Source organism: Microcaecilia unicolor, chromosome 9 (assembly GCF_901765095.1).
Source record: "Microcaecilia unicolor chromosome 9, aMicUni1.1, whole genome shotgun sequence".
Lineage (NCBI taxonomy): Eukaryota > Metazoa > Chordata > Amphibia > Gymnophiona > Siphonopidae > Microcaecilia > Microcaecilia unicolor.
Window position 1 is genome coordinate 163,414,256 of NC_044039.1, and position 14,148 is coordinate 163,428,403.

Here is a 14,148-nt window from a genome sequence, read left to right on the forward strand (position 1 = left end):
AGTGACATACGCATCCAGTACAGTTTAACTGATTAAAGCCCCTTCTAATTCAGCATCTACAAAGCGATAACATAGGTTGTAGAACAGAGCCACTGAGAGACTGGGCCGCCCCTAGGGCCCCGCCACCGCTCCCCCCCCCACCCCCGAGGTCGCCGCTGCTTCCCCCTCCACCCCTCCGTCCACCACCGGGCCAGGCCCCCTGCATTGAAATCAGGAGGGAAGGAGGGCCGAAGGGAGGCGATATGCTGCCCTGCTGCCTGCAGCGCTTTCACACGGAGGTGAGAGGCGCTGTGATTTCAATGCAGGGGGCCTGGCCCGGTGGCAGACTGTCAACGATGGAGGGCGGGTGGGACTGCGGTGCTGGCCCCCCCTTGGATACCCGGGGAATTTTGTCCCCCCCCCTCTCAGTGACTATGCTGTAGAATTCCTTTCCAACAGATTTGTACTTCACAATCTACAGTAAATTTATCTGACACACGATCACTGACACACAATCACTGAAGACATACCTCTGCACTTTATTGTTCAGCATGACAGCCATTTAACACCAACCAAAGGCTTTCTACATTTGATAACCACCACTAAATAAACAGGTAAAAAAATACCAGAAGAAAACCTACCTTTATTAACATGAATTTCTGCATTGGCTCATACCACTGAAGTAAAACAATCCCAGACTGTAATGCTCCACAGAGGTATTTGTGTCCTGTATATGGGTTTCGCACTGCAATGACAATTGTATTGTTTTGATCATTAATTTTGTGTTAAACTACTTGCACTCTGCCTAGAACTATGGATAGAGAGGAATATAAATATTTTTAAATAAATAAAAAGTAATGGCTATTTAAAATCTGGCTTGCAACAAAACATGACTATAATTTAATAACAGGGTGTGAAGAAATAGTGTTTTAAGCCTGTACGGATATTCTCCTGCATTAATTATATCTTAACTTATATTTCTACAAAAAAAAAAGTTCTCTCTTTAGTTTAACACAAACAGGAAGCAAGAAGCAGTATACTTTTGAACTTGCTGTCTAATTGGCCCAGGAGCTCATTTCCTTTAGAGTATACTGGTTTTGCCTCCAGTCTTAGCAAGGGAGAAAAGAGAGACAGATCTCTTTGCTGAAGCTCGGTGAATTATATGTCCTGATCTTTCCAGGTCTTTTTAGAAAGTAAACAAATGTTTAGTTAGTGTTATAATTGATTCATTTTTCAGTTACTTGTTACTGTTTGCCGATTGCACTCTCTATCCACTGTTCAATATTTTTATGAGAATAAACATAATCCCTCTGCAGCGTGCAGCTCTATCTGATGCAACTTCCTGTTGCGAGCAGGACACAGCAGAGGGAAGTCCCTGCAATGCCTGTGTGAATCGCAGATGGCCCAAAAATGTAAGCTGCAAGCATTGCAGCTGAAGCGGGGGAAGGAGGAAGTGGCAGATTCCGGACCTGAAGAAGGGGAAAGTAGGGACCAATGCTGGATTATGGATAGCTGGGGGCTGTCATCTCGGTTCGGGTGGTGGCAGGAGGGAGGTCAGGAGTTTCCACAGCACCCCTGAGAGTTCGCTGTGGTGCACCAGGGTGCTGCAGCTTACAGTTTGAGAACCGCAGGTTTAAGCCTTTTGGAAAGGTAGTCTGCAGTATACTTTCAAAGATTGTTGTTCTGGGCTCCGATTGGCCCAGGAGCTCATTTTCAATTGGATTTTACTGGCTTTCCCCCCAGTCTTAGCCCGGGAGAAGAGAGACACAGATCTCTTTGCTGAGGCCCTTTGATCAGTTATATTTGATAATCTGTGAGCAGCATATCTCCCCAGTACTTTTTAGAAAGTAAACAAATGTTTAGTTTTATAATTGATCTATATTTCAGTTACCTGTTATTGTTTTCTGATTGCACTTTTTCTGTTTCACTTTTAATTTTTAAGATAATAAACAATTTTCAGTTAGTTGACTCAGCCTGTCTGGACTGATAAAGAATCCTGGTGGCTTGTGTGTTGGGTCTGTAAGTGCTTTCTGAGAACTGTGGGACCACTGGGATTGTGGTCTCCAGTAACCTAGAAATCACTGGGGATAATTTGAGAGTGGGAGACTTGCCCAGAGGCGGTTGTGACCCAGTCTGTGGGTGGAGGTTGCTAGTGTAGAGCACAAGCAGCAGGTGCAGGTGGACCTGAGCTGTGCTGGGGATAGACCCTCTAAGTGGCTGCGGGGTAACCCCAGGCGGGTGGCTAGGCATTTCATGACACCACCTAAATTGAAAAGAAGTTGTCTAGTGAAATCTATACGTATGGTATGGAGAGAATTGGCTAAACTATGGAAAGGTGATACTGGGGTTACAAAAAAACAATTGCCCTTACAGGGTAATCCCACTTTCCCCCCAGGAATGGATAATGTGACTTTTGCTCATTAGGAGCGGGCTGGCTTTACTTTAGTGGAACACGTCCTTCAGTGGACGGGTGAATTAAGGTAAGTAAGGGCTGAGATGGAAGACTGTGGGAAGAGGGATGGAAGATATTGTTCAAGGGAAGAACGGCTAGAGGAGACAGGCTGTTTTCCTGTTATTTGGTTGGTACAGTTCCTTTATGATAAAAATGTAAAATGTTATTTGGATATTGGACTTACAGTAATACAGCAACTTTTTTTTTACTGCCTTTGAAATGTTTGTGTTGCTGTTTTGTGACAATAAAAAAAAAAGAATTTTCATATAAATATGTTGAGGAGCAGTAATCCCAGCATAGATTCCTAAGGAACCACACTATTTACCCTTCTCCATGATCATTTAACCCTATCTTTTAATTCTTAATAGGACACTGCCTCCTACCCTATTACTTCTTAATTTCCTCAGGAGTCATTCATGAGGTATTTTGCCAAATGCTTTTTGAAAATCCAGATACACAATCTGCTAAACTTCAAAGCAATTTAGGCAGGTTTGATTTATTAGACCCTAAGAAATCTGGGTTTAGAAAGAACACTATAGCACAGAAACCAGTTTTACTCTTATATCCAAACCAGACTGCTAAGCAGATAGGGGAGTACCAAATTTCCTGATGCAGTTAGACTTACTATCAGCTTTTGACTGAGTGGACCATAACCTGTCACTATTTAAACTGGATGAAACTGGAATAATTGGTCTGGCCTTTTCATGGTTTTCTGACTTCTTAAAGAATCATAGCTACTTAGCAAAGAAGCAAAGCAGAATTTCTAAATCATGGTCTTTGGAATGTAGGGTCCCACAGGGCTCTCCACGTTTCCCTGAATCTCTAGGTACAGTTCTTCAAGCTATAGGAGTCTATTACATCTAATAATTTGATTATGATCAGATTTTGTTCCCTGTATCTTCCTCAGTTTTTGAAACTGTAGACTTCATGAACATTTGCTTTAAACAAATAGGGGGCAGGACGTCTTACAACCTACTTTTCATAATAGACTGCATTTTGATCCCTCTTCAATCTAAAGTGTGAAATTTGGGTATTTGGACCAAATCTACTTTGGAAAGTGAATGTTAGACTTGTTGTGTGGTTTCTTCTGTATTTGGTAAATTATGCTTTCTGCGGCATGTAAGGGAATACTACTCTGAGATCTAAAAAAAATTCACACATGCGTTTGCTGTATCAAGTTTGGAGTACTGTAATTCCCTTTATTTGGGTAATTCCAAAACTCTTATAGCCAGACTATGTCTTCAAAATACAATGGCAAAGATAAAATTTTAAGGAAATATAGATCTGATAGTGCAACACTGCTTTTGAAGATTCTGCACTAGTTGCCCATAGAAGTGTAAGTGGAATTTAAGATTGCGTTTTGTTTTTAAATTACTGTATGGTCAGTGTCTACCCTATTTGATACTTTTGAGAAAGGTCAGATTTGGTTTGTTAGGTTTGTTATCAAGAACTATCCATAGAAACAAATTTGAACTTTCTTTTGACAAGAAAAGCTTTTTAGCTCTGCATTTCCTGCTATATCAAATTCCTTACCTATAGAGTTGAGATGTGAAAGAAATTTGACAGGTACTAAAGACTTGGCTGTCTAAAAGTTAAAAAAAATTGTTTTTTTGATTGTCTATAATGCCACCTGATTAGGTGAACTTTTTACTGAGGTTTTTTTTTTTTATTTTTTTTTTTTGAAGTATTTTTATAGAAATGTTTCAGTCTTACAACTTTCTTACAGAGGAAAACAGAAAAACAAATGAGTAGAACATTTTGTTACATATTGTTATTACTGTTTGTTACAATATAATACCTGTATAATACCCATTTAGGTCAGTCTAGCTGTTGGTTCAGCCATTGGGTCATGTTAATATTACGAAGCCATACTGTATATGTAAAACTTTTACATAACCCTTCAATATATTATCTCCCACCTTAACTGGATTTTAAAAGAAGAAATCAATGTTACTGAACTCGTGGCTGTGATGGCCTATAATATCATGTTCACTTTTACCTTTACTGGAAAGCTATTTCCTTGCCCTCTTCATTGCTCACTTGATTACAATTAGAGAATGGACTTTATTGAAACCAGGTGCTGGTTGAAATTTGTGCTTAAATTCCATCTTGTTTGGTACAGGCTGAATGGTTAATGGGAACTGAGGCATATGGAGCTGTTCTTGGTTTATTTTAAACATTCTATACCACCCAATCTGAAGATCAGGTCTGGGTGGTGTACAAGTCAAACAAATTAAATATTCAGAAAAGAATGTCATATTTAACTGGAAAGACAACTGCACAAGAATAATCATTTCATAGAATATCAGTAAAATGTATATATACAACCAAGGGTTGTTGGTCGACCACAGGAAAGAAACCCCAGGTTATGACCTCAAGATGATCCTTCGAATACCATATTATTATAAGAACGTTCAGAATAGAGGCGCAATGGAATCATAGGCGTAGACTGGGGGGGGCGAGGGGGGGCAATGCCCCCCCAAACGACGACGAGGCGCCGCCGTGCCATTAGTTAAAAAAAAAACAAAAAAACACATGCAGGCACGCGCTCCTCTCCATCCGCTTGGCTTCCCTGCCCTCTCTGTCTGCGTCCCGCCTTCCTCTGACGTCAGAGGAAGGCGGGACGCAGACAGAGAGGGCAGGGAAGCCAAGCGGACGGAGAGGAGCGTGTCTGTCTACCCCTCTCTCTTCCTCCCTCCCTCCGGCACAGGCAGCAGTCTTTTTCAGCATTCCTGGCAGCAGTAGCGATGTACACGCTGCCTTCGGCTCTGCCCCAAAGCCTTTTCTTCAAGTTCCTGTTCCCGCATAGGTGGGAACAGGAACTTGAAGAGAAGGCTTCCGTGGCAGACCGAAGGCAGCGTGTACATCGCTACCGCTGCCAGGAACGCTGAAAAAGCTGAAGACTGTTGCCTGCGCCGGAGGGAGGGAGGAAGAGAGGGGGTAAACGGAGTCACCATCTTGGACCTCGCGGGGGGGGGGGGGCAGTAGAAGGAAGATGGATGGAACTGGGAGGGGTGGGGAGCAGAGGCAAGATGGATGGTACTGGGAGGGGTGGGGAGCAGAGGGAAGGAGCAAGAGATGGATGGGACTGCGAGGGGGGGGGAGCAGAGGGATGGACCAGGAGATGGATGGGATTGGGAGAGGTCAGGCACAGCAGAGGGAAGGAGCAGAAGATGGATGGGACGGAGGGATGGTGAGCAGAGGGAAGGAACAGAAGATGGATGGGACTGGGAGGGGTGGGGAGCAGAGGGAAGGAGCAAGAGATGGATGGGACTGGGAGGGGTGGGGAGCAGAGGGAAGGAGCAAGAGATGGATGGGACTGGGAGGGTGGGGAGCAGAGGGAAGCCTACTGGAAAGAAGACACTGCATAAAACAGAAGACACTGGGACCAAAGCGAATAGAAAAACTAAATGATCAGACAACAAAGGTAGATAAAAGTATTTTATTCATAATTTATTAATTGAAATGTGTCAGCTTTTTGAAATGTGCATCTGTGATATTTTGCCTGTAAATTTCAATTCCTTCCTCCATATTAGCATATTCATTTGCATATGTATATATGCAAATGATATGCTAATATGCTCCGCCCATTCTTTGCCCCCCCAAATGAAACAAACTACGCCTATGAATGGAAGGTAATTCCAGAAAGAGGAGCCAACAAAGAAAAAAGTACATTGACGGGTAGTTTCATAGTGTGCATTCCTTGGGCTTGGTATCAAACGGTGGTCATTTAGTGATCGAAGCATACGAGAAGATGATTAGGTTTGATAGATAATGGAGTCCCATCATGTAATGCTCTGAATATAAGGACTAAGACTTTGAAGCTAATGTAGTATTCTACAGATAACCAATGGAGTTGACGGATCACAATATGTGATCGTGTTTTTTGGTAAGACACAGTAGATGAACAGGAAAACACTTTAATGATACCTTGGGAAGTCTGGAATAAATGCCTTTACAGTAATCTATAAGTGAAATAAGGAATTCATGTACAAAAGTGTGCAGAGCAGCTGAATCAAAGTATTACTTACTTGATTTTAGTTTAGGAAGCACAGCAAAACCTTGCTTGATAACATTAGAAGTCTGTAAAGAAAATGAAAGTTGGGAATCCAGGATGGCACCCAGATATCTGAATGAACTAGTATAACTGGTTTCCCAAGTCTATATATCTATATAGACTTTTATGGTATATGGAAGGAGAAAGAAGGTCCAGCACTGAACATAGGTTGAATAGCCCCTTTTCCTGAGGAGTCTCCATATTTTGCTTGGGTCTAGTGTTCCTGTAGAATTTATAAGAGGGGGAGGTACTGTTTTTTCTCTGTTTGCGTTCTGGTATTACTGTGAGTCACGGTACACATTATGTATGTATGCTGTAACCTTTGATATTGTTATGTTATTAAATAAATAAAAAATAATTGTCAGCAAAAAGAAGAATCAAGAAAATTACACTGAATGCATACCTATACAACATTTGTGGCAGCCTTTTGTGTCGGGAATTTTTGTTGTTAATGCAAACTTTCTGAAAAGAGAAAACAAATCATTACTTTTCAAAGAAATTTTTGAAATACTTCATTTTAAAAATGCATATACTATGCACAGCAATCAAAACAAAACAAAAATTACAAAATATAATGGAACCCTGTTATCCCAAGGCCAAATTGTAATAACCATATTGTTCAGGAGATATTTGAACTCTCTGGATATTATTGGACCAAGAGAAGAATAATCTAAAGATGAAGCTGTGCACAAGTTTTTAAGCTCACAGAGGTTGCTTTAATAGACCAAGACACCTCCAAAAGAGACATATGTCATCTTGATAGCTTAGGTATAGCCATCTCTGGAAAATTCTTAGGTTGGACCAATATAAGGCACCATAACTGAAATAAAAATCTTTAGGTCAAAGGACATTTCTATCCTTTCAATGCATTTTAGTGCAAAGCTTGTCAATAGCTTCTTAATAGCTGCTGTGGTGGCACAGATCATCATGAAAACCCTCTTTATACTCAACTAAAGCTGACAACTTATACAGTTGTATATATTCTCAATTTAGAAGATACTCTCCACTGAAAGAATGATGGAAGCTTAATGAAATTGACATTTTAACATCTTCTGTAACAAATAACACATCTTTGCAAAAGATGTGCTCAGTGTTAAGGAGTGCTCTGAGACAAGAGACTGATCTCAGCTATCAAGATCACTCATACAAGTACACCTCAGCCCTTTCTGACGTATATGACCGTGGGCTATGCCCCAAGCCACCTGATATCACCAATGAGAGACAGCAAGTTACTTTAAAAACACATTCACAAGTGGAACACCATTGAAGGTGTGTTGTTGGGAGTATGAAAAAGGAGCAAGTTCCTCTGTAGGAGTGGGCTGATGCAATTTGTTTTATTCCTATGGTTCTACAGAATGCTCATTTAACTACTTTTCACCTATTACACAATCTTTTGTCAGTGGCATCCCAATAATTTAGTACTGGTGTCTCCTACATTATCTGAGGTTGGTAGTACAGCTGCTTTGCAAATTAATGTAAAACCTTTGTGTGCAAAAATTGATATAGTTTATGATTTGTTAGTTGACTTGCAACCTTGTGTGTTATGAGCGATAGAGACCTGGTTGGATGTGTGTGATTCTGTATGCTTGAATCAACTAGCTTCTGTTGGGTTTGCTTGCAAACACTGTCCTCGCAATAGGAGGAGTGATGGAGTTCTGTTGATTAATAAGTATTTGTGGTAGTCTCATTTTTAACATTTTCTCAACATTTTAATGCAGGAGGATGAGAGGCCATTTGTATATCTGTTCAACAATGGAGGACTTGTTTGGTATATCACCTCCTTGTTTGAATGGTATTGATCCCTTGGCACTGGCTGAGTGGTTTGCCAGCTGGCAAATGGATTTTTTGCATTTTATTATTCTTGGTGATTTCAATATTCCAATAGGATCGGAGTCTTCGGCGTCTATTTTATTTTCTTTTAACATCTTTCGGAGTTCTTTGGATTGTGTCAACTTGCTTTTAGCCTCACTCATGATTGGGAGAATATGTTAGGTTTGATATTCTATAATCAATCATTACTGGGGCCTAGGGTCTCTAAGGTGTAGTCAGTCCTTATAGTCTAACTGCTGTTTAACAACTTTTGAGTAGTTTCTCCCCTTAGTATATATGTTTCAAGGATGGGGTGGGGAAGAACTTATCACCATGGAGAATTCAACTGGAATAAGTCTCTGAATTAGTTGAAGTAGGACTGGGAGGCTCAAGCTTGCTTGGAGGAGGTTGCTCTTCTGAAAGCTTGGCTAGTAGGGAGACATTATATTGCTCCCTGGTTTTCAGGAGAAGGAAAGCTAAACAAGATCTATGAAGAGTTCCAGAGATGCTGGTAAAATACAAGCCTACAGAGAACAAAGCCAACTGCAGTGAAGCTACAGCTGCTTATTCCAGTATTTTGGGTCAGGCAAAAATACAATTTTATGCAAATAAGTTTAAGAGATCATTTGCATGCCTCTAGAATTCTTCAGTACCATGCATTCTTATTCAGCTTAGTTGTACTTACACATGGGAAGTGAGCTGTGGTGTTTTGGCTGAACATTTTAAGAAGAAAATCCTATTCTTGGGTTGTCCTCTTGAGAGTTTAACTGATGCTGTTAAGTACCACTCACATGGTAGTGAATTGTGCTGACTTTGCCTTGATGTTGCCCATACCGATTGAACCTTTGAATTGTTTTTCTAATTCCTGCTGTGTGTTGGACCCCAGTCCAACAAGGTTGGTAAAGTTATGTAAATTGTCTATGGTTGAGATTCTTACTAAAATAATTAAGATTTCCCTCTGTGGGAGTAGTTTACCAACTTCATTGAAAAAGGCCATAATGAGGCCAATTATAAAGCAGGATTCTTTGGGTCCCTCAAATTTGAACAATTACTCTCTTATCTCCATATTTTCTATTTTGGATAAGTTGATATAGTAAATTGTTTTTAAGCAACTGTTACAATTTGTGAATACTAATAGGTTGTTGGACTCTTCAGTCTTGCTTTCACATTAGGTACAGAATAGAAATGTTGTTAGAATCTACTGCAAAATGTTGACTATGTGAATTTCTTACCCATCTATATGTTACAACTTTGCTCTACCCTTCACTATCAATTATAATGTTTTACTACGTATTGTGTTGACATTGCAAATAATATACCATGCCATACTTTGTATTGTTGGTTGAATATTTTTACTGCTGTAACTGCCTATTGCACATGTTTGATCTATTCTTACTGTACACCGCCTTGAGTGAATTCCTTCAAAAAGGCAGTAAATAAATCCTAATAATAATTAAATTGGAAGTATCAAAAGCCACTATAGTGGCATTTTTAGATATTACTGCTACTTTTTTTATTTTGTTGTTGTTACATTTGTACCCCGCGCTTTCCCACTCATGGCAGGCTCAATGCAGCTTACATGGGGCGATGGAGGGTTAAGTGACTTGCCCAGAATCACAAGGAGCTGCCTGTGCCTGAAGTGGGAATCAAACTCAGTTCCTCAGTTCCCCAGGACCAAAGTCCACCACCCTAACCACTAGGCCACTCCTCCACTACTTTCTATTCTACAGTGCTTTGGATTTTATTATTGAGGCTTCAGGGGCATGAATTGGTAGTAAGGTTGTAGTTTGGATTTAATTGTACTTGACAGGCAATTACAACAGGTTCAGATGGATATTCTCAGTGGAATGTTATATCAAGAGGGGTGCTGCAGAGTTCCACCTTGTCAGCAGTTCCATTTAATCTCTATCTTTATCCATCCTGTGATATTTACCACGAGTTGGGGATTTTCATCCATATTTATGCAGATAGGTTGTGTTTGCCTGCAGATAGGAATATTAACCAGGTGACTAGCTTAGCGGGGTTTAAAAAAAGGTTTGGATAGCTTCCTAAAAGAAAAGTCCATAAACCCAGTGGCGTAGGAAGGGGGGGGGGGGGGGGCGGTCCGCCCCGGGTGCACACCACTGGGGGGGTATCGGCTCCGTTGGTTCCTTGCTCCCTCTGCTCTGGAACAGGTTACTTCCTGTTCTGGGGGAGAGAGAGCAAGGAACCAACGGAGCCGACGCAGCTCCCAGCGACGTGGACTCGGGGGCGGATCGGCCCTCCCGCCCGCTTCTTCATTTCTTTGTCAATTAAGAATGCGCTCCGGAGGGGGGGGCACCGACGACCCGCCCCGGGTGTCAGCTGCCCTCGTTACGGCTCTGCATAAACCATTATTAAAATGACGGGGAAAATCCACTGCTTGTTTCTAGGATAAGCATCATAAATTGTACTGTTTTGGGATCTTGCCAGGTACTTGTGACCTGGATTGGTCACTGATGGAAACAGGATTCTGGGCTTGATGGACCTTCAGTCTGTCCCAGTATGGCAATACTTATGTACTTATATACTTATGACTGATTATATCAGGGGTTCCCAAACTATGGGCACACAGACCAATTTTCTCCACCCCCTTGGTAATCTTCAGGCTGAACTGCTTCTGGCAATGATCAACAAATGCTATCTCCCATTTTCCTCTGTCACATCTTGCCCCTACCAGAAAAAGGAAACTGAGTCAGAAGGGGCAGAACTCAGCAGAGGAAAGGCTCAGGGATCAACAGGAGATAATGTTTGTTAATCACTGCTGCTGAACATAAAGGCAAATTTGAAGTGCCACGGGGTAGAGAAAGATGCTGGAAACATATAGGGAGGGGTGGGCCATGAAGTCAGGGAGAGATGCCAGGCCACCGGCGATGTTGGTAAGGAAGAGAGATACTGGAATTGTGGAATGCAAGACTATTGCACCCTATGCCAGTGGTCCACAAAGGGTATGATACATACCTGTAGCAGTTGTTCTCCGAGGACAGCAGGCTGATTGTTCTCACGACTGGGTGACATCCGCGACAGCCCCCACCAACCGGAAAGAAGCTTCGCGGGACGGTCGGCACGCAGGGCACGCCCACCGCGCATGCACGGCCGTCTTCCCGCCCGTGCGCGACCGCTCCCGCCAGTTGAATGACTAGCAAAAAGATGAAACACACAACTCCAAAGGGGAGGAGGGAGGGTAGGTGAGAACAATCAGCCTGCTGTCCTCGGAGAACAACTGCTACAGGTATGTATCATACCCTTTCTCCGAGGACAAGCAGGCTGCTTGTTCTCACGACTGGGGTATCCCTAGCTCTCAGGCTCACTCAAAACAATAACCCAGGTCAATTGAACCTCGCAACGGCGAGGGTACAACAGAAATTGACCTACGAAGAACAACTAACTGAGAGTGCAGCCTGACCAGAATAAATTCGGGTCCTGGAGGGTGGAGTTGGATTTACACCCCAAACAGATTCTGCAGCACCGACTGCCCGAACCGACTGTCACGTCGGGTATCCTGCTGGAGGCAGTAATGAGATGTGAATGTGTGGACAGATGACCACGTCGCAGCCTTGCAGATCTCTTCAATAGTGGCTGACTTCAAGTGGGCCACCGACGCTGCCATGGCTCTGACACTATGAGCCGTGACATGACCCTCAAGAGTCAGCCCAGCCTGGGCGTAAGTGAAGGAAATGCAATCTGCTAGCCAATTGGAGATGGTGCGTTTCCCGACAGCGACCCCTAGCCTGTTAGGGTCGAAAGAAATAAACAATTGGGCGGACTGTCTGTTGGGCTGTGTCCGCTCCAAGTAGAAGGCCAATGCTCTCTTGCAGTCCAATGTGTGCAACTGACGTTCAGCAGGGCGGGTATGCGGCCTGGGGAAGAATGTTGGCAAGACAATTGACTGGTTAAGATGGAACTCCGACACCACCTTCGGCAGGAACTTTGGGTGGGTGCGGAGCACTACTCTGTTGTGATGAAATTTGGTATATGGAGCATGAGCTACTAGGGCTTGAAGCTCACTGACCCTACGAGCTGAAGTAACTGCCACCAAGAAAATGACCTTCCAGGTCAAGTACTTCAGATGGCAGGTATTCAGTGGCTCAAAAGGAGGTTTCATCAGCTGGGTGAGGACGACGTTGAGATCCCATGACACAGTAGGAGGCTTGATAGGGGGCTTTGACAAAAGCAAGCCTCTCATGAATCGAACGACTAAAGGCTCTCCAGAGATGGCTTTACCCTCCACACGATAATGGTAAGCACTAATCGCACTAAGGTGATTCCTTACTGAGTTGGTCTTGAGGCCAGACTCTGATAAGTGCAGAAGGTATTCAAGCAGGTTCTGTGCAGGGCAAGAGCGAGGTTCTAGGGCCTTGCTCTCACACCAAACGACAAACCTCCTCCACTTGAAAAAGTAACTCTTTTTAGTGGAATCCTTCCTAGAGGCAAGCAAGACCCGGGAGACACCCTCAGACAGACCCAACGCAGCGAAGTCTACGCCCTCAACATCCAGGCCGTGAGAGCCAGGGATTGAAGGTTGGGGTGCAGCAACGCTCCGTCGTTCTGCGAAATGAGAGTCGGAAAACACTCCAATCTCCACGGTTCTTCTGAGGACAACTCCAGAAGAAGAGGGAACCAGATCTGACGGGGCCAAAAGGGCGCTATCAGGATCATGGTGCCGCGGTCTTGCTTGAGCTTCAGTAAGGTCTTCCCCACCAAAGGTATGGGAGGATAAGCATACATGAGGCCGGTCCCCCAATGAAGGAGAAAGGCATCTGACGCTAGCCTGCCGTGTGTCTGAAGTCTGGAACAGAACAGAGGCAGCTTGTGGTTGGTCTGAGAGGCGAAAAGATCCACCGAGGGGGTGCCCCACTCCCGGAAGATCTTGCGTACCACTCTGGAATGGAGCGACCACTCGTGCGGTTGCATGACTCTGCTCAGTCTGTCGGCCAGACTGTTGTTTACGCCTGCCAGGTATGTGGCTTGGAGGAGCATGCCGAACCGGCACGCCCAACGCCACATCCCGACGGCTTCCTGACACAGGGGGCGAGATCCGGTGCCCCCCTGCTTGTTGACGTAATACATTGCAACCTGATTGTCTGTCCGAATTTGGATAATTTGGTAGGACAGCCGATCTCTGAAAGCCTTCAGTGCGTTCCAGATCGCTCGGAGCTCCAGGAGGTTGATCTGTAGATCCTTTTCCTGGAGGGACCACAGACCCTGGGTGTGAAGCCCATCGACGTGAGCTCCCCACCCCAGGCGAGATGCATCCGTCGTCAGCACTTTCGAAGGCTGCGGAATTTGGAATGGACGTCCCAGGGTCAAATTGGTCCGGATGGTCCACCAGAGCAGTGAAGTGCGGCAACTGGTGGAGAGGCGGATGACATCTTCTAGATTCCCGGTGGCTTGGAACCACTGGGAAGCTAGGGTCCATTGAGCAGATCTCATGTGAAGACGAGCCATGGGAGTCACATGAACTGTGGAGGCCATATGACCCACAAGTCTCAACATCTGCCGAGCTGTGACCTGCTGAGATGCTCTGGTCTGCGAAGCCAGGGCCAGGAGATTGGTGGCCCGCGCTTCGGGAAGGTAGGCCTGAGCCGTCTGGGTATTCAGCAGCGCTCCTATGAATTCCAGAGACTGGGATGGCTGGAGATGGGACTTTGGGTAATTTATCACAAACCCCAGCAGCTCCAGAAGTTGAATAGTGCACTGCATGGACCGGAGGGCTCCCGCCTCCGAGGTGTTCTTGACCAGCCAATCGTCGAGATATGGGAACACGTGCACTCCCAGCCTGCGTAGGTACGCCGCCACCACCACGAGGCACTTCGTAAACACTCGTGGGGCG

The 14,148-nt window shown here is 44.1% G+C and overlaps 1 protein-coding gene across 1 annotated transcript in view; it reads right to left on the minus strand.

Annotated features, from left to right (window-relative positions):
- Positions 1 to 14,148, minus strand: part of MAP4K5 (mitogen-activated protein kinase kinase kinase kinase 5) — a 354,391-nt gene that overhangs the window by 51,977 nt on the left and 288,266 nt on the right. The window contains exons 26-27 of the mRNA XM_030214063.1: positions 6,892 to 6,950; positions 621 to 724 (exon numbers count right to left, since the gene is read on the minus strand). Coding sequence (XP_030069923.1) covers positions 621 to 724; positions 6,892 to 6,950 — 163 coding nt within the window. The remainder of the gene's footprint in view (positions 1 to 620; positions 725 to 6,891; positions 6,951 to 14,148) is intronic.